Source organism: Vairimorpha necatrix, chromosome 4, assembly GCF_036630325.1.
Source record: "Vairimorpha necatrix chromosome 4, complete sequence".
Lineage (NCBI taxonomy): Eukaryota > Fungi > Microsporidia > Nosematidae > Vairimorpha > Vairimorpha necatrix.
In genome coordinates, this window is record NC_088819.1 from 540,186 (window position 1) to 561,923 (window position 21,738).

General features: G+C 24.9%; 4 protein-coding genes across 4 annotated transcripts; 1 reads left to right on the forward strand and 3 right to left on the reverse strand.

Annotated features, from left to right (window-relative positions):
• Window positions 1–266: 266 nt before the first annotated feature.
• On the forward strand, window positions 267–1,232 carry VNE69_04112 (uncharacterized protein; the record flags this gene model as incomplete). The annotated part of the gene is made up of 1 exon (XM_065473359.1): window positions 267–1,232. The coding sequence occupies one exon, from the start codon at window positions 267–269 to the stop codon at window positions 1,230–1,232; it is 966 nt and encodes a 321-aa protein (XP_065329431.1).
• A 1,965-nt stretch (window positions 1,233–3,197) lies between these two features.
• Window positions 3,198–3,695, reverse strand: VNE69_04113 (uncharacterized protein; the record flags this gene model as incomplete). The annotated part of the gene is made up of 1 exon (XM_065473360.1): window positions 3,198–3,695. One exon carries the CDS (start codon window positions 3,693–3,695, stop codon window positions 3,198–3,200), a length of 498 nt encoding a protein of 165 aa, XP_065329432.1.
• A 6,076-nt stretch (window positions 3,696–9,771) lies between these two features.
• Window positions 9,772–11,160, reverse strand: VNE69_04114 (uncharacterized protein; the record flags this gene model as incomplete). Its single annotated transcript, XM_065473361.1, has 1 exon — window positions 9,772–11,160. The coding sequence occupies one exon, from the start codon at window positions 11,158–11,160 to the stop codon at window positions 9,772–9,774; it is 1,389 nt and encodes a 462-aa protein (XP_065329433.1).
• Window positions 11,161–19,086: 7,926 nt separating this feature from the next.
• VNE69_04115 (uncharacterized protein) lies at window positions 19,087–19,701 on the reverse strand (the record flags this gene model as incomplete). The annotated part of the gene is made up of 1 exon (XM_065473362.1): window positions 19,087–19,701. One exon carries the CDS (start codon window positions 19,699–19,701, stop codon window positions 19,087–19,089), a length of 615 nt encoding a protein of 204 aa, XP_065329434.1.
• Between the last annotated feature and the right edge of the window lie 2,037 nt (window positions 19,702–21,738).

Genomic DNA, 21,738 nt, shown 5'->3' on the forward strand with positions numbered 1-21,738 from the left:
TATCTATTTCCAGACATCTGTTCACTTTTCATAAATTTTTTCCTTAATAGTTGTATTTGTAAAAATCAGATTTTAAATATGATATTTTCATATCAATAAGTACTATTCATTAATCAAAAGTGATGTTTTATAAATTAATGTTTAGATTCCAGATAATTTTAATCAATTAAATTTTAATTCTAAAATGACAATTGTCTAGCAACAAAAAATACTGATTATGTTAGGTTTATAACGCTAAATAATTATCTTACATTTTTTACCCTTTAATGTTATATTACACATTTTTTGTAATTTGTTGCGAAATTAAAAATCATACCAACGGAGGGGACCAAGTGATGGGCACATCATTGACAAACAAGCAGGATGTCTCAAAATTTATTAGAAGCTCAAGTTATTGTAATCTTCCATTTAAGAAGAGAAAATTTAATTTATTTGCATACGACACCCCAAATTCGCCAATGATCCAAGGAGAAAAAGTAGATAATCAGTTGATAGAATATTTTCCCATATGTAAAAACTATACAAATAAAGAATCGACCTTAAAAAAGAATAATGTCAAGACCAAAAATAAATCCGCAAAGTGTAACATCAAAGTAAAACATTCTATCGCGGAAAAATATACAGATTTTAAATTATTGACAAAAAAATTAAAAGATCAGGTTTTAATATGGGATTTGGAGGATGAAAAAATAATGATCAAACGAAGTGACACCTACTATTTTAATTGTTCAAAGAAGCTTAAAAGGTTTAGATTGGGTAAAAACATGATATATAGAAAATTTTGGCTCTTTAATATAGCTTTAAATTCGCAATTTAATAAAATAGAATCATACATATCAAATAATTTCAAAGATGTAGACTCCGATGATCCTTTGTGGGATAGCTTATTTTTTTTTACATATAGTTTTGAATATATAAAACGATTATTGCCAAAAAACCTTTGTTATAAATTTGATAGTCACAAGATTTTACATATTTACGATGTTTTACCTAAAAGATTAGAAATTTTAAAGAATGAATATTTTTTAGTTAAAAATTTTAGAATATTTAGAATATTTGTGCAAAAAAAATATATCCAGAACCTAGCCCTCAATGAAGTCAAAGAAACGACTAATGTATTTAACAATTTTTTAAAAAAACTGTATTTTTTTCTCCGTAAATTGGATACAATAAAAAAATATAGTAAAATCGTCATTGAAAATTTAAAAGAAATTATGGCGGAAAATAAATAAATATTCTTATATTGCAATAAAGGGGATTTTAAATAGCTCCAATATGTTCTACGCGGCCTTATTAGTTTTAAAAACCATTATTTTAACAAAAAGATCACAGATAAAAAATTTTGATGTCTATATTATATGGGAAAAAAACTACATAAAATTTTAAAAGCGTAGTCTTGTATTAAATTTTTGTTGTATTACATCTTTAGAGTGTAAAAAAAATTAGTCAAAAAATCAAAGAGTTTACTAATTTAAATTTTTTTATATATAACATTTTTAGAAGAAAAAGGATAGGAATATTCTAAAACTCTAGAATTAAATCCGTATTCATCATATGATATTTATATTCTAATATTTAAAATCAATACTCAAAAAAAAAATTGTAGGCATTTTAGTGAAATAAAAAATAAGATAAATAATAACAGGATCGATGAATTCTTATATCTTAGTCGTACAATAATTTTTTAAAAAAATTATCTTCTAAAATCTTCAAAATGTGTAATCAAAAAATAGAAATGAAGTTTGGGAATAGCCAAATTAATAAAAACAAACAAAGATGAATCATGGTCTTTTATTATATTTCGAAGTAAAATCTTAACGAACTGCAGTTTACAATCTTAACTAATTATAATCAAATTATCAAAAGAAATAAGCAATTTTGTACTTGTACTTTATATATTTATACATATGATACAAATATTAAAGCCTAATTGTGTATACACTTTTTTTAGACGATGCCAATTCCTCTAAAAAGTACAACTGAGGTAGATTTTTCTTATAAATCTCAAATATTTCAATTAATTGTTGTATAAATAGCTAGTACTTAACATATCCTCGAGCGACTACTTAACAAGTATTTTATATTATTTTTTCATAATAAAAATCAATTTACTATGAATGTATTGTTACACTTAAAAATTCCTTGCGTGGAATATCATATATGTGTATTTAACACTAAAAAAAATTGCAATGGTTTTATATAGAATAATACCTTTAAAGGCAATTATTTTTTAAAATATGCACAAATACCCAATAAAATCACATTTAGACGTTGAAGATACAAGAAAAATTTCTTTTTTTATATTTATATTACTATAATACATCGTATTATATCCTAAATTTATATTAAAAGGCGATTTTGAAAGGTAATATTTTATTTATTATTCGGAGTATAGATATTTACCTGCAAAATCATGCCTATGTACAAAACTGAAGACATTTTTCATCGTAAAACTTGGGTTAGAAAAAAGTCGATTTAAATCCTTTATGATTTTAATGTATATTTCAATATTTTACAACTCTTTAAAAACACAAATATACTACAAAATTTATAAAACGTGTTTTGAATGAAAAATATTTGATTATGGAAATTTTTAATATTATCATATACAACGTGTATACTTCAATTAAATTTATTACTACAGCATTAAATAGAAAATATTTTGGAGAATCTACTTTTTTGTATCTGTAAAAAGATACAAATCGACCTTTAGACTTTACGGGCAATATTTTCACATTGTATAAATGATACGATTGGAAGCAAAAGAAAAACAAAAAATTTATATTTATTACTAGCAAACAAATTTAGAAAGTCGAATCAGTAAGCCTATGAAATAATATTTGGCCGAAATCAAATTTAATATAGCATGTAAGATAGCTGTAAATGTTTTTTGAAGTCAAATTTTAAAGTAATAATAAGCAATACTCATAAGGTATTAGAAAAAAAACATAAGTTTTGGTAGTAGTTTCAAGTTTTTATGTTGTATGTTAAGCATAAACTGTCGATTTAATTATATTCGACAACTAATCCATAATAATTTTTTGCTGTAACAATGTTTTCCTTATCAAATTTTTAAGTCCTAGATTTAATTATTTTAGTCAAAATGTAAATTTCTCTTTTTTTGATATTTTTGCATTTTTATATAAATAAAATAGACATTTTATATATTAATATAAAGTCGACCCAATTTAATATTTTTATTTATTTTTAGCTGTGTCATCCCATGTTTTATTGTATTTCTTTTTATACGAATATCGATGATAGTTAATTTCTCGTTGAATTGCATCTTTTAGAACAAAAACCTCTTTTTTATAATCCTTTATAGTATCATCTATTTTTTGCTTAAATAACTTCTGTTCATCTATTGTATTATATAAACTGTCGTGTTCTTTGTCATTAAAGGACCTAAGTATAATTAAGCAAGCATTTGTAAATATTTTATACATTTCTTTTAATTTTTGACTAATTTCATTGTATCTTTCTTTATATAATTTTTTGTATTCGCTTTCTATGTCTTCAATGTTAGGAATTATAAAATACCTAATACAGACGATGGATTTATTATGTATTACATCGCAAAAATTTAGTAAATTTTCTTCCCGATTCTCTTTCTTATCAGTAAAAATAGAATTAAACATCTTCTTTAGATAATCAGCTTTGATTACAATCAGAGATAAACTTATAAAAATCAACATTAAAAAGGGTATAAATTAATTTTTTTATGAATTCTTCATTTAGCTTATGTGTATAAATATTTTAATTATCAATAACATTATTTAAATAAGGTATTTACAATTTCCAATACTTAGCAATTTTTTCTCCAAAATCTTATTTAAAGGTTTTTTGGTTGGCTTAAAGTGACATTAAATCTAATATCATAAGAATTTAACTCATTAATAGTTAATTTAAAGAAATTATATTTTTTCGTTGAGCATCAGCTTAAATATTTTAAATAATTATTCTATTATTAATTTATAAATATAGTAAAAACAAACTGAATGTGTTCTTTTACTTAATTGTTTTGACAAATTATGTCATTAACATTTTTTTCTACATTTTTAGTGAAATGAAAATTTGACATCAAATATGCGAAAATGGCGCAAAGTTGACTCACCACAATAAACTATATCTCTATATAACAAATGGTAAATAATTGTTAAATTTGTATTTAAAACTATATATAAATTGGTTTCTTTGTTTTTTTAAATTATACGTTTAAAAGTTCCAAATAATTGTAAATTAATGCTTTTTACATTTTTTATCTTCTTACAAAAATTATATCTTAGTCTTATTATATTGATTTATAATTTCTTCCATTACTTTTTATTTATTAACTACAATAAAATAAATGAAGTTTTTAGTTATTTTTGATTCATAATCCTATACTCCTTATATTATTATTATTATTATAAAGTATGTATTTTGTCGAAAAAAAATGTATGTGTTTAGTTTAATGCGATATAATTTCAATGTTCTACATAACAAATGCTTATAATTTAAACCATAACTAAAAAATACGAGAATCTTAAGATGATATTTAATTACAACAATGCAGCAAAAAAATAACATAAATTTGAATTATTTGCAAAATAACCAAGATTTTGTACCTAATCTTTAATGATTTATGTTAATTCTATATCATTAAAAAAATGCAGGAATTATCATAAAAATATTTGTTTTTGTATGGATACAAATGGGTAGAAACTAGAATTTTAAATCATAAATCAACTAAAAAAAATTAAAAAAAGTGTCTGAATGTTTTTTACTTTAAACGAAAAAGGTGATTGTATTTATGCCCCTACTTGATGTAGTAAGTTGTATGAAATTATTCAACTTTTAGAGTAAAATAAATTTTCTGCAAATATTGTTTACCGTATTGGTTTAGTTATAACTCAAATTTATCATTTTTGTTCAAATTCTATAATCATTTGTTACAAATAAATTTTAAATATGCTAAATTTTCATTAGTTTGTATGAGTTTTCAAATTCTTAGAACAATATACAAAAGTACAAAAGCAAAAACTATTTTTAAACATTCATTCATATGTTCCAGATATAGCCCTTATCCAACATAATTATGAAAGAACCAACTTTAGCTATTTTTTATATAAAATATGCTTCTCTGGCTTTTATTCAAAAAAAAAAATAACTGATTCAATAATGCAATATAATTCGTATTTCTAACAAATTTTATTTTTCAATTGATATAATACATGATAATTAATTGGTTGAGTTAATTGTTTGCTTTATAGTTTTTTTTTGTGTATTAAATTATCGTAGTCAAGTATTAGTTTTTAATAGTAAAGCCATATTTTTACTCCTGTATTTTTGATAGTAATAATTTAATCTAAATCACTCATATATTACTAGAAAATAATGACTCTTAAATACCAGTTCATTCTAATAGGCATTTTGCTTAAATCTTGTAATTTTTATTATACTTTTTGGTTTTTACCTCTTTTTAAATACATAGTAAAAATAATGAAACATAAAAACTTAGGTTACTTAGAAGAAATAGGAAATAAAAAATTAGTTTTAAGTTTCTGTACGTAATTTTACAGAATGTTTATATTTAATTGCCGTCAGTTGTTTTCAGATGTGTTACGGTAAAACTTTATAATGTTTTTGTAATAATAATAATGATTCAAAGTTTCATGATCAAACATGTGTTCTTTCAAATACTTTTCATATACACCACAGAAGTACTCTTATAGGCCGTTAATGTTTTTTTTTAATGTTTGATTTCTTTTAGACACGGGGTGATAATACTTTTCGAAAATAATTATGTTCACAATTCTTAATTCATAATACCAAGATCTCCTTATAGGAAATATTTTTTTAAAGAATGAGGTCTGACTCTGTCTTTGATTTATTTTATAGTAAACTAGCGTATGCTTTCCCGTTTTGAAAACGGGATCTAAAAGTTTAGTTTGATAATATGTCTTTCATCCTCAAATTTTGTAAAGTTTCCATTTTGGATGATTACATTTGACAGAGTTTAGACATGATTTTCAAGAATACTTTTTAGTAACATATAAGGAGTAGTGTTGCTTTAAAACATTTAATAATCTCAATAGATAATTTTGAAAACTTCTTAAGCTCAGTTTTTGACACTTACATTAATTTCTTCTTCGTTATTTGTTTTTAAAATTTTTCCTGGAAGGGTTAAATAAATTCTAACAAACGATTCTGACAATATTTTGGAACTGAGTTTAACAAAAATAATAATCAAAATTAAAATGTATTAACACATAGTATACATACTTACAATAATCATATCGAAACATTAGATATAAATTTGATATTTTTAATGCACAATAAAGGGAAAATAAATAGTTTAAAAATTTCAAAGTCACAAAAAAGAGGGGTAAAAAATTAAATAAAATTCTTTTATATATATGATGACTAGCGTATGCTTTCCCGTTTTGAAAACGGGATTTATTTATTTTGTTGTGGCATTTACTTCCTCCTTTGTTTTTTTTGATCTTCCATTTTTATTTTGAATAAGAAAAGGAAAAAGCATAATTTTTAAAAATACTTTTTAGTAACATATAAGGAGTAAAGTTGAGCTAAAACATTTAATAATTATAATGAGATAATTTTGGAAACTTCTTAGCTCATTTTTGACACTTATATTCAAAATCTTCATTTGTCACTTGTTTTTACAATTTTTCGTAGAAGGGTTAAATAAATTCTAAAAAACGATTCTGACAATATTTTGAAATCGAGTTTCACAAAAATAATAATCAAAATTAAAATGTATTAACACATAGTATACATACTTACAATAATCATATCGAAACATTAGATATAAATTTGATATTTTTAATGCACAATAAAGGGAAAATAAATAGTTTAAAAATTTCAAAGTCACAAAAAAGAGGGGTAAAAAATTAAATAAAATTCTTTTATATATATGATGACTAGCGTATGCTTTCCCGTTTTGAAAACGGGATTTATTTATTTTGTTGTGGCATTTACTTCCTCCTTTGTTTTTTTTGATCTTCCATTTTTATTTTGAATAAGAAAAGGAAAAAGCATAATTTTTAAAAATACTTTTTAGTAACATATAAGGAGTAAAGTTGAGCTAAAACATTTAATAATTATAATGAGATAATTTTGGAAACTTCTTAGCTCATTTTTGACACTTATATTCAAAATCTTCATTTGTCACTTGTTTTTACAATTTTTCGTAGAAGGGTTAAATAAATTCTAAAAAACGATTCTGACAATATTTTGAAATCGAGTTTCACAAAAATAATAATCAAAATTAAAATGTATTAACACAAAGTATACACACTTACAATAATCATATCGAAACATTAGATATAAATTTGATATTTTTAATACACAAATAGGGTAAAATAAGAAGTTTAGATTTTACAAAATTACAAAAAAGAGGGGTAAAAAATTAAATAAAAGTTTTTTATATATATGATGATACATTTATAACATATTAGCTTAGAAATATACTTTCCTCATACAATTGATATGAACTGTTTTAAAGTCGTAGTTTTAGATATATTTTTTAAGCGTTGCCATAATTTTGTTTTTCTAAAAAACCTTTATCTAAGTACATATCTATATTTAATGGTTTATTTACAAGATTCGAGTTTTTTTATATATTTATGTTAAATATAGTACATTAAAAAATCAACACTTATGATATCTCCCCGGATTTTAATTAGCGTTTTTATTTTTTAAGAGTTGAAAGTAACCATGTATGTAATATTTAATTATAATTAAAGAAATTATTTGAATACCAATTTAAAATCTATTTTCAAATATAGTATTATTTATTTTATAAAGTCAAGATTTCTAAATTTTTGTCTCTATGTTAATGACAAAAAAGAAGTCAGTTGTAACTGACACATATGTTCAGATTGCAATGATTAAGATCATCCAGAGTTATATTATTAAATCTGAGGCAAGGCAGCTTTAAAAGACTGTAGTAAGGCGAATAATTGAGTTTGTCATCGATAGTGTACATAAACACTGCAACGATAAGTTAGTAAAAGCTATTGATGAACTTTTATAATTACGTCATATGATTTATTGTATTACCTGATCTAGGTTTTATGATGCTTTTTTTTGTGCTAAAATAATACAGTAAACATTTTTTTATTAATATTACTAAAAGAAATTTTTCTAGTAAATGCTAACACTATATTATAATTTCTTAACCAAGGGCTATATACTATTTATAAAGTTTTCATTATACGGTTTAAAACATTTAAAAATATAGTTAGTTCAAAACAATAGAATCTCTTTTCTCTAGATGTTAGTATTAAAAAAATTAAATGGACAATAAACACAATGGAATTACAAAATAAATATTTCCTCTGTAACGAATTTGTATTAACATATAATGATTTCAACCACTATACTTTTTGAAAAAAATCATCATTCAAATGCAATTGGTCTTGCTACTACTTTAAACAAAAATTCTTAAAAAAACAATATACAAGTGAATACTATGTTGTTCGATATTTGCTATATACCCATAATCTTATTTATACATGTATTTATACTAATAAATAATTTACACTCTATACCAATATGAATCTTTATATTTTATTTACATATTTATAGATTCATGGTCAATTTAGAACCCTAATTCGTAAATTGATCATTATTTTGGTTTTTTTATCGCTTACTATATCATCAAAAATAAAGGTATGCTTGTTCGCACCCATTATCTTTAAGGAATCATTTTCGAAATCTCTACTCTTTTGTGGTCCGAAAGATGGTGCTAAGTTCACCTAGCGGGCACCAATGAATATACAATTAAACTTGGTCAGTAACTATACCCCCTCAGATTAGCACGTAAAGTATAATTTTTGTTTTGTATCCATAAATTTGCTGAGTTTATTTTATGAGGGCTGTACACGGGTTTTTTATAATTTGTTACTCCGTGTCATTCCTGTGAAAACTATTCATACAGTAAGATTTCGATTTTATGCTTCAAAATGATAATTTAATTGTAGCTTTACGGGTCATTTAAATATTATAATATAGGACATGTAATTATAAGTGCCATCTTGATGGTCTTAACATACAAAATTTTTTATTCGAATTGGATCACCTTCTGGTCTTTAGAAACGCATAATACAATTTAACTAATATTTTGTTTTTTTTTGTTGGTTTTTGAAAGTCTTTATTGGTCATTTATAACACACAAAGTGTACGTGTCGAGATTTTATGTTCAGTTCTAATATAATGTCTATAGTCTGTGAAATTTTTGATCAATTATAGTATTAACTGCAAATACAATGCTTAAAGTAATAAGTAAGCTAATTATTTATCTATACATCTTCAAAAATGATGATTAATTATGAAGCATATAATTTAGATCCAGAGTTCTTGCTTGAAAAAAAAAATTTAAATAAAATTTGTTATTATATTCACTATATTAGTTCTAGTTTCATAAAATTTAAGATAACAAAGGACGAAAATTTAAAACAAAATAATAACGAAAAGTCTTTTATTTATTCTTCGCATTCCCTTTTTTTGTTTAGTATTAACAAAATAACATGATTACTGTTACGTAGAAGTAGAACAGTGACAATTCAATATACAAAAAAATTGAATGAATAATATTTACCATTGTTGTAGTTTATATGATATTATGTCGACCATTTTAATAATTAATTTACAAACAAATTACAAGACCTGCTCTCGAAATTTAAAGATATGTCAGTAAAATTTCTTTTTATAAATTTAAAAATCTGTTTTTTTTTGTTGGAAGTACTGAAAGAAATTAAAGAGTTATTATGATATATTGTATATCCTATTTAATTCATTGTACAATTTTATTGTATATTTAGTTCTAGATGATAAATTAAATAAGTAACCTCTTAAACAACCTATTATTTTAACAATTTTTACATGTAAATTATAATCTAAAGACTTATTTATACTCATCTGTTGTTTCAAACTTTCAAAAATTTCAATTATCGGTATATAATTGAAAACAGAAAATATTCCAATATTGTAGTTATGAATTTTTATCCTATACTTATTTGAGATCTTTTTATTTGGGGCTATTTTTTTTTTCATGTCATAAACTGTTAAAAAAAATTCAAAAATCCTTATAAATTCCAAAATCAAATTTCCTATATCGAAATTTATTCGCAATGCAATTATTTCATTTTTAATTCTGGGCAATTGTCGTTTCTTTAAGTAATATAAATAACTTTGTGATATTTTACTAATTTGTATATAAAGCTCAAAAACATGTTCGTGTGATTTCATACTTTTTATATTAGTTGTAATTTTTTCATAACCAGTGATTATTATTTTTTTTTTCTGATCAATAAAATTTTCTATTTTATTTTTACATTCTGATAATTGATTTCTCAAATGTCTGAAATCCAATGATTGATCATAATTTGAATCTTGTGATAATTGACTATATTCTCTAAAATTCTCCGGCCTTTGTAAATTTTCGTCGTTCGTAACTATAAACGAATTTAATTCTAAAGCTATATTCTCTATATCAATATTTTTTTCTATATCATCATTGCAAAAATATATTTCCATTTCATCTTTCAAAGTTTTATTACTATCGCAAGAATACTTTGTCTCTATTTCCCCTGTATTTATATCAATAAATTTCTCCAATTCATTATTGCAAATGAACGACACTGTTTCGTTTCTTGCATAATTAGAACCTTCGAAATAAGAAGTAGGCTCTATTTGCAGTGTTTCTGTCTCATTTCGACTGGCTTTATTTATTGAGTTATAATTTATAATTCCATCGTCTTTTGATTTTGTATTATCAAAACAATAAGTCGACGAAAATTGCACTGTGTCTGTCGAAATATTTTCCTCGGCGTCATTATTAGCGATACAGGCCGTTATAGCATCTTTCAAAAAATTGTAATTATAACATTCATCAACTATGTTATATACATTAGTATTAGCATTCATCTTGTTAGTGGGTTCGGTGTTATAAAATAGATCACCAGTAAGAGTGGGTTCTATAGAATTATAATGAGTAAATTGATTTTCAAGTTCATCATATGATCTGAATAGAGTTAAATCATGAATATACGTTGTATTTAAAGAATTAGTAGTCACATGATCACAAGAAATGTGTCCTAGATATTCTTTCCAACCTAATTGTGCGCAAAATGCAAAATCAAAAGTAAAAATCATTTTAAGGAATAAATAAATTAAATAGTTTAATAACAATTACATTATTGAAATTCTATTTTTGCATTGATCATACACGAAATATCCTACGGCTTAATCTTTTGTAGAAGGCGCTCTTTTTTATTCAAGCAACTTCTCACTTATTGAATAGTTCAATGTGCAACCTATGGCTTTCCGCCATCGTCTTATCTTGCTATGACAAAATAAAAAAAGATAGAACTTTAATATAAATTGCTAAGCGTTAACATCGAAGGACTGATACAATATATCTCTATTTTTGAAAGATAGCATTATTTTATAGATCAAATCAAGTCAAATTCAATCAAGTTCGGTTATATGTGTATATTTTGAGATAGCTACGTTTGTTATTATAATTGAAAAAAACGGTAAAACTATCATAATTTATTTCTTTTGGTTACAATTTGCTATAAGTGAAGAAGATGACATATGATACTACAATAAAAAATGCATGATAAATTATTTTGATTTTTTGTTGCAAAGTAAAAAAAAAGTAATTATTTTCTACATTAAACATTGACTTGTTTAAGATTTTAGATCGCTAATATAATAAAATATATGAAATTGGCTTTATTGTCTAAATTTGTATATGTAACCGACCGATTAGTACATATTCTTGAGTACATCATCCACTAAGGTTATAATAGAACATTCCAAGGGTTCCATTGTAAAACTTCAAGAATTACGATTAATACCAGTAGATACTACATGAAGGTTCGTAAAAGACGAAGTGTTGACACTCAGATACAATTACCATGGTAACATAAAATCTTGAAACCTAATTTTTCTTTCGGTAAAAGGTTAATGGGTATATATTTCGACACTTGAAATTTTAATTTTGATATTTCAATATAATAATATACATAATTTCATGTGAATGTCGTATCTTTGGTCTATTTACATCTTTCTATAGAAATTAATTACCCAAAGCTGAATGTAATAAAAAAAATTATAGGTGAGTATATTAAAATTACTAATGCATAAAAATTCACATTTACATAGTTGCTTAAAATTAAATCTAAAGAGTTGTCTTTGACATTTTAAAATCTAAAAAATCTTTAATGTGTAAGAAATAAAAGTTTATAGATCAATTACATGTTTTCATAAAACGCATACCATTTATAGTCGGATTTGTATATTTTTCTATTGCCCGTACAACACTTTTAAGGTGCCTAGTTTACTATAGAAGTTAAAATTGACTTTTATTTATAAATTAATATGGAAACCATAGTTTGGGGAGGAAAGAGAAACAAAATGCTAATAAAATATATAATTGTGGTAATATGACCACATAACATCTCTATTCAAATCGGATGTAATTTACAATTTTTAATTATTTTCCCTCCTTCTTATTTTAAAATATTTAATAAATCCCAAACAAAAAGAAATGGAGTCCAAGGAGAAGCACTCAAATAAACATTTTAACAATAAGAATTATAAAAGCCTGCCAGCGACAGACGGGCAAACGTATAGTTTTTTAGAGTATTACTTTAGAACAAGCCGCATCCCTGTGCAGAACGCCAATAATAAATTATAAGGGTGTATTATTGTCTTGATTTATCCGCAAAAATATATGACTTTTTACTAAGCAGCACATTTTTTAAGCAACATAATTCTGTGGTACATTCCGGCAAACCAAATATACAGTTTTATTAACTTTGCATTATCCTATTTGACACACCTTATGTTTTTTGTATCTGTAACAGGGTTATGAAATGATCATTCTTTATTTGTTTTCCTTTTGGTTGTCTAGTGGTAAAATATAAATCTTCAAAAGTCCAAGTAGTTTAAACAAAAGATTTCCGTCTTATGATATTATCTCCCGTAGTAGATTGTCTCAAATCGAGTGATTTATCCCTATACAAAATATTAGACAAAAGCATCCGCAAGAAATAGACTTTGTATCACATTATCGATATTTGGTTATTCATGATTACATCAATTTTATTTTACTGTTTATATAACAATTGCAGGTGTATGTTTTTATTATTTATAGCGCACAAATGTATATCTAGAATTGGAAAAAGTATTTTTTTTTGTTTTAAAAAATCTTAAGAGTTTCTTCCGTAAGTAAAAAATTTTGAACAAACTCTCCGTCATATTTTTTTTTAATTTACAAATAATACAATCTCCCTTTTGTATATAAGAATAGTTTAAACTTATTTTCATTAAATTGAATTTGTATATATAGAAACTATCTTTGGAGAAGTCGTTTGTGATCAAAGTTCTTCAACGACCAGAAAATTGCTAACATCTAAAGCAGAACATATTTAGAGAGTTGTACTGAATAGGGTTGGTTTTCTTTTCTCACAATTTTAAAAATGCATTTATGACATAATCACGTTTAATGTTCAATGTAAATCCAAATAAAATTTCGAAATTAGACTTCTTGTTAGCCTTGTTTTTTAGATCCAGACCATACTTTAAATTGAGATAACTATTCTTCTATAGATAGTAACACCCGTTGCAGTGTTGGCAGTTATAATTATATTAAATTGGTTTTAAAGTAAGTTTATATGAGCTTTTAACGTTCATTTGCTGATTTTGTATCAAATTGAATGACTTTTCGAATATACGTGTTATTGAACATTCTATCTAGAAAATATTTTTCTAAATATTTTTGAAAAAAAAAAATTCCATTTTTTGCTCCATATTTAGGTCGTGCATATATTTCAAAGATGCACCAAGTTCTTTAAAAACGAACTGCAATGAACTCAACCCTCGTGTTGCTTGTTTCAAATATTATTGAAATCTTGTATGGTACATAAAACGATGGTCCCTTTAATATGAAATGCAGTACTGACTTTAACTTTAATTATATGACGTTTAGCATACACCATTGGCTTACTTATTACTATAAATGGTGAAAGACTTAGTCTTAAGGAAGCTACATATTAGTATTCCTTTCCAGAAAAATCTATAAATTTTAACATGCCTTTTTATGATAATCTGCTTGACTTTTATTGCTTCTTAAAAGTATTCTTATTTTCCGCCCTGAGTCTCAATTATTTTCCTCTTAGCGTTTATTAATATTTTCAGATGCATTTTTTTTGTCAAAAATAAAGCTTCATTTCAGAAAATCCATCTTCACGGATTTCAAAAAAAATTTACATAATCAGTTATATCTTCTAAGAATTTTACATTAAGTTCTTTTTGACATTCCCTATAGAAATTATCACCTGTAACACCATTAAAATTTATAAATTTAATTTATGTACGCAACTTGTTTTTTTTGTAACCTTTTTTTGCATAAAAATCTAGTTTATAAGTAAAAGTATTATATTTCCTTGAATTTTTCTTGGCTATTTAAATTGTATTACTTTTAGTATAAGTCATGGTTACATTTGCTGTTTACTATCCAAGAAGTTAGACAACGCGTTTTAGGAAACTTATAAAACAAAAAAAAATATTATCCGGGTAATATATCTGACGAGCTAGACAACGGTATCTGACAGTTATTACTCAAAGCATAACAACAAAAAATTATAAAAAATAATCTAACAACGGTAGAAATCTATTAAAAAATGTCATTTAAATAAACTTGATAAGTATTAGATATTATTGTTTAAATGATAAGTTTAAAATGGTCGTTACTTATTATGGTATATTATTTGCATATAACAATTTCCACACAAAGAATCAATAGAATTCATTATTTTATGTACTGCTTGGTAATTTTAATGACAACTCGTGGCACTTTATTGTAAAAAGTTGTAAAATAACAGAGGATTTACTATAAATTCCCCTTTACCAATGGAAAAAAGAATCTAAATTATAGCCTTGACTTTCGTAATCTGAATAAAATTTATAGAAATCAAAAAACAACTCAAAAACAAGTCGTAATAAACCTATACATTGTACTAAAATAATGTTTTTCAAGAACAATAATTCAATTTTACTTCAGACGCTTTCATAACCAAGATCTCTACTTTATATATACGTTTGAATTTAATATAAAGTGAGTTTTCGATCAATCTAGATATAACGATTTATTTAAAAAGAATTAAAATGTCGTAAATAAAAACATTCGTAATTCATATATTTATCTACTGATCAAATTGTACTTTTGTAAGCATTATACTGTAGTTTCAAATTGGTGTTGTTTATAACTTAGAGATTTATGAAACACATGGGAAAAATTTTATTCTGGTGTCTATAAAATCAACAAACTGATATTTAAGGCTTTAATGTATATTTTATTAGGATTATTTTTAATATAGCAAAAAAAAATTTAAATCACTTTAAATGTGTGTAATTTTGCTTAATAGAATATGATATAACTAAAATCTATTTTACACATTCAACATCCCTTAACTCAAATTTAGAAACCATTATTAAAAAAAATTTTATTGCCTACGATAAGAATAATTAACCAATCATATTCTTGCAAATGAGAGAAAGGGGCTTATAAAATATTGAGATTGCGACAACAACAAATAATACAGCACGCACAAAAAAGACGAAAAATACTATTAATACCTAGATATAGAACTCGATGCGGCTATACAAGTGAACATTGTTTTGGAAAGAATTTAAAATAGCTATGTATATAAATTTAAGGAAAACTTTACTAGAACCTTACTAACTATTAGGAGGATAAAGCGAACGCTGCGAGGAAAGTAATTTGTCATTTTATTAAGAAAAATGCAGCAACTTACTAGAATAATGATCTGATCAAGAGAAGCTCCTGGCATTATCAAAAATGAAGATTACTAAATGTTAATCACAATGTTACAAGAAACAAAAGAGAGATACGATTGGATATTTAAAAAACTACAAGCCTCATATCGAATGATTATAAACAAAATAACAACAGTACTAAAAGCGCTTTGAAATGAAATTGCAAGTAAAATTAATATCATTTACACAAAAAAAAAACAATGCAGTAATAAAAAGAACTTACAGTGCAATAAATTATAAAATTTTTGAAATAGCTATTATAAAAAATAGAGAACTTTTTGGTTGATTGTTGATACGAGACATTTATGGAAATATCTTCTGTACACAATTTATGTTAAACCGCCTACTAATTTTTAATTTATTCTTTCATAGAAAAGGTTACGACAATTGGCACTTAAATTAGCAGAGCGCCAGTTTTAATTGATGCCATAAGACCACCAAATCATTGTATAGATTTTAGTAAAGCAATTATGTATGTAACGCGTAACATTGATTCACATCAGTTAACAGATAAAAACACTAATGATATGTGCGAAAAGTATTGTAAAATAATCGGACATGAATCGTCAAATAGTCTAGATACATGATTTTACAATCACATAAATGGAAAATTATGTTCACAACAAAGCCGAATTGGTAAGCAGTTGTAAAAATTTTTACGTTTTGACTTCCAAATCTTAAAAATAAGAACGGAATAATATTTTAGTAAAAACTTGCCCGGCTCAAAAAATCAACCTTCTGGATGCTCTCTGACAACAGTAAAACGATTAAATATAAATAGCAATTATTTATTTTTTAAAATGGAAAAAAAATTTTTTAAGAAGCAAAAATGGTGCTGTAAATGGCGGCAATCGAAGGATTGATTATTAGTGAACGTTAAATCCGGAAAGGTCTTTTCAGGCATGTAACAGAGCACACAACTCAATTAAAAATTAGGGATCGAAATATTACATATCATAGAATTTTGTATCTTAAGCCAACACTAAATTAGGACCTCGGTAAAAAAATATCATATAGATATTGATCGGCAAATTACTAAAATTATCAAATAATACAAAGTAGGAGAATGACTGTCGTCATAAAGCTACCTTTGTAAGTTTTTTTTGTAGTACAAAATTCGATTGGAACTTCGGCATATATTTAAGAGATGGCGTTTAATCCGCCTTTGCATGATTTTTACTATTTATTAAAATAAATCAAAGTGATTTAATTAATGCTCTTGATTGAAGGAAAAACTTAAAAAATTCTAATGTAAAAAACGATATGATCGATATTTACTCTATCATGCATTGTCACATATTTGCCTCAGTACTAAATAAATAAAAAATATTGTTTACTCAGTCTTCTTTATTGTTTAAGATAATTTAACAAATTACTGCATAGACATGTAGATTTTAATCACATAGTTTTGAGCAATTTATTCTTAGTGTTTTGCTATAAATTGTACATAAAAAAACCTATAATCCCCCATTTTCACTTTTATTGTATTTTATATATCCGTTTATTTTCAAAAAACAAACTTTATCTCGCTCCTTTGTGCCAGTCACAACAAACTCCGGAATGACAAGTTCTAGGCCTGATAAGTGACAGTGACGTTTGCTATTTTTTAACAACTGCTTTTTGTTGTTGCAATAGTCGCTTAACATGTTGCCAGCAAAAAAAAATTACAGTACAGAGAGATTGATTGCCTTTTTTGTTGACTAAATGCTATGATTGAAATTCTTCTCACCATGCAAAGAAGGGTTGATGACTCTATGGGAAAAATTAAATCTAGAATATATTCTTGTGGTTTTTAGCAACAAAAAAGAATTTATAACGTCTACAAATATAGATAGAGGACTTTATCGGATATGGCTCATGTCGTGTATATTATATATATAAGGTCTCCCATATTGGTATATAGTAGCATAGTTTGGCTGTAGACTGAAAATTATCATAGAGACTAAAAAAACCTACACAATTTAAACGCATTTTTTTGTGTATTATCTTGATGGTTTTGTTTATATACTGATTTGTTTTTATCATAGAGAAGACATATTAAATCATTATATGCAAAATTTTTTTTTTGCAAAGAGGATGGTTAATACAATAACAAACAAAATCTTTCTAAAATATATCAAGAATTTACAGTGAATTGTTTTTTCTATATGACTCAAAATTAAGCTATATAATTTTGTGTATGTTTAATTTTTAATGTAGGTTCTGGCAATTTATAATAAGAAAACTATTCTAAGTAATACTATTATTTACAATAATAATAATAGATGTGCTATTTATTTCATACATTCACTACTTTAGAATACAAAAAATAACAATATTTTTATACACTCAAATTATTGCACATTAAAATAAATAAGTTCATAGATCAAAAATGAAGAATCGTATGAATATTTTACAGATAATACTATGATTGATATTTAATCCTTAAACATAAGCTTTACATATGGGTTAGTCAAATTTATACAATTGTATAAATTACAAAGCAAATATAAATAATGCAGTAAGTACGTACATATTGCTTGCTGGTAAATAAGTAAATAAGTCAAAATTAAGATTATTAAATAAAAAAATATAATAAGTATTTATAAAATTCAATCGTCAATAATAATTACCATAAAATATGCCCTGTTAAATGTGAAGCTTATTATATCGCCAATACAAATAAAATAGTAGTTTTCATGTATTATATAGATGATTTAACTTTTCGTAAGTTTTTATAACATGGGATGATCTTGATGATAATTTGATTAAATTTCTTTTTATCGATCTTAAAATTACATCTAGCTTCTTATGCACAGCAATATCTAAATCTACACAAAAATTCAATACATAATTCATTTTTTTATATGTTTCGATTATTGGTATATGAATAAATAAAGAAAATATTTCCATATTATAATTATGAATCTGAATTCTATACTCATTTGGTATCATATATGTTGGTGGTATATTTTTTTTCATATCATAAATTGTCAATAACAATTCAAAAATTTTTATAAACTCCAATAATGTGTTTTGAATTATAGGAGGTACGCACAATATATTAATTTCAGACTTAATTTTAGGCAATAGTTGGATATTTAAGTAATACAAATAATTTCGTTTTATTCTACCAATTTCTCTATAATAACAACTTGCCTGTATATCGCTATATGTATTTATTATATCTTTTGTATTTTTTATTTTTTCTGGACTTAATTTATTTTTTATTTTTTCTTTATAGTTATTTATTTAAATTTCACATTCGGACAAAACATTCATTAAATATGTAAAATCCAATGGTTGATTAGAAGTCGACTTTGGGTAAAAATTTTTAAATTCGACTCCAGTTTTTATTGTTTTAGACGCTCTCGTGCATGTATTTAACAACTTATTAAACTTCGGTTTTTTGGTATTTATCTTAATATTCTGGTCATCATTATTACTAGTACACGCCAGTATTTCACCAGTCGAAAAATTTGAATTAATAAAACGAGAATTTGATCTGTTATTAGTTTCGTCAGATTCAGTATTTTGCTTGACAATGTTATTAAAATTTTCGGACACAGTTTCATCAACTAAAGAACTAAAATTATTGACGTCATCATTCAGATCAGAAACATTTATGTTAGTAATATAATTGCTAGAGCCTCTTGCGTTGCTATTAAAATTGGATGCAGGATTTATGTTCATAGAAGTATTGTAATAAATATGTTTTTCAAGTTCCTCATATGGCTTAAATCCAAATGGATCTAGAGAATTGATAATAGATATGTAATTATAATTTCTGATTTTGCGTTTTTCCATTCCTTCGTTTTTACTATGATTTGATTGGCTAGAAAATATAAAATCCAAGTTAAAGATCATATTATGGGTTACTAATCATATTATTAAAAACTTGCTTTTTAGTAAATTTCAGAAAAAAAATGTTTTTTACAAATCAGTAAGTTCAAAATTAGTTCTACAGCATATTATAACTATTTAAGAATTGTATAATGTATTTATTTGCTTTAGTACTCTCAATTAATTGTAACAAATATCAGGTAGCGAAGAAACTTTCTTATTAGTTTTTTGATAATACTTATTGAATTTATATTAATGGCATTCTTGCATTTTAATGATTATTATATATTCTGTTTTTATAAAAAATAGATTAAGACAAAAGTAATAAAATATTATATTTAAACATAATTTATTAGTAATGTAGTCGAACTAGAAAATTTGAAGTCTAAGATAATTGTTATTGAGTTTAATCCTTTGTGAAATGTGTTTATTGCCTAGTCTACATGTACGAAAGCATTCTTTCGTAAAAATCGTCTATGAGTTCTTTTGGCATGAGTTTAAACTGTTATCAGTAAAATTATATATTAAATGTTAATTAAAGATTTAAATGTTCAAAAATTAAATTACTGTCATGTACTAGAAACTAATTTTTTGGTTAAAGTTATGATTTGAAAAAAAGAAATTTTGATTATATAAATTGTTAAAAATCCTGAATAAATAAATTAAAAGATATGCTCATTGAAAAGCAACTAATTAGTATTTAATCTATAATCCAAAATAGATACTGGAAAATTATTATTTTTCATAAAATAAATCTTCCAAAGGTCACACAAAACATACTATTTTTAAAATGCGCAAATATAATAGAACTTGAGTCCTAGATATTGTAGGTTTATTAATAATCTTACTATAAAAAATAGGTTTTGTGAGCAAATACATGAAAAATCACACAAATAATGTCAGAAAAAAAAAGTACCGTGATTCATTTTTTCTTGAAATTAATATAAAAAAGTATTATTGGAGAAATTCATCTGAAAACATCTGCTCACTCTAAATATACTATTAGAAAAAATTCTAAGTTGATACATATAGATTAGAATGATAAAAAATTGCAAATAAATTAATTTCTTAAATGTCGCAAAAAGCAAACGAGAACAATATATGTTATAAAATTAACTTTGTTACAATATAATTGTGAGACTAATCATCTCAACTCACATTATAAGCAGACTGAGAACAATATAGATCAAACTTTTAAAACTGCCCAGATTTAAAGTCAATCTGTACATCTCTATGTAAATATGTCGGTGCCCTTAGCCAAGTGGTAGAAGGCAATGCTTACATTGAGCAATGGCTGGGTTCGATTCCCAGTGGCACCAAAATTGTTTCTACTTTCAATGATGCAGTTGGAACAACTCAGATGATGAAAATATCCACGATAATCATTAAGTTGATTCAATGAAACTTGTGTGTGCCCAGCCACAGGGGGATTATCGTCTAGTGTAGAAAGGCAAGCCGATTTTTCGGCCTTAGGCCGAAAAATTGGTCTTTCGGCCTAAAAAAAATTATTTTAAAATACCCCAATGGAAAATTTATCCCACGAAGAACTGTGTGAAGTTCGTTCCAAAAGAGGAGGAAGAAAGATATTATATGCAGGACATGCGTATAATTTCAGATATAACGGAAAAGAAAAAATAATATGGTGATGTAGATCAGAAAACTGCACTTCAAAACTTCATACAAATTTAGATTGTAGTTTTTTAAGCGTTACCCCCCCCCCACAACCACGAGCCAGACTTCGACAAAAATAAATTCGAATATTCCTACGGTCAAATATTAAAACGGGCAGAGAAAAATGCCGAGGCGTCAAGAATTATAATTTTTGACGCGTTGAAAGAATATTCTAATGAAGCTTTAAAAAAAACACCTGATATCTTTAGTATTAGGGATAGAATTAAGAGAATGCGAAACGGGAGGCATAGTTACTCAACTCCCGATAAAACTTATATCCCAAATTCAATTAAATATTTGCCTACAGGCGAATTATTTGTGCAATTTGATTCTGGGATAGAAGATAAGGAAAGAGTAGTGAATCTTTGCACGCTAGAAAATTTAATTCAC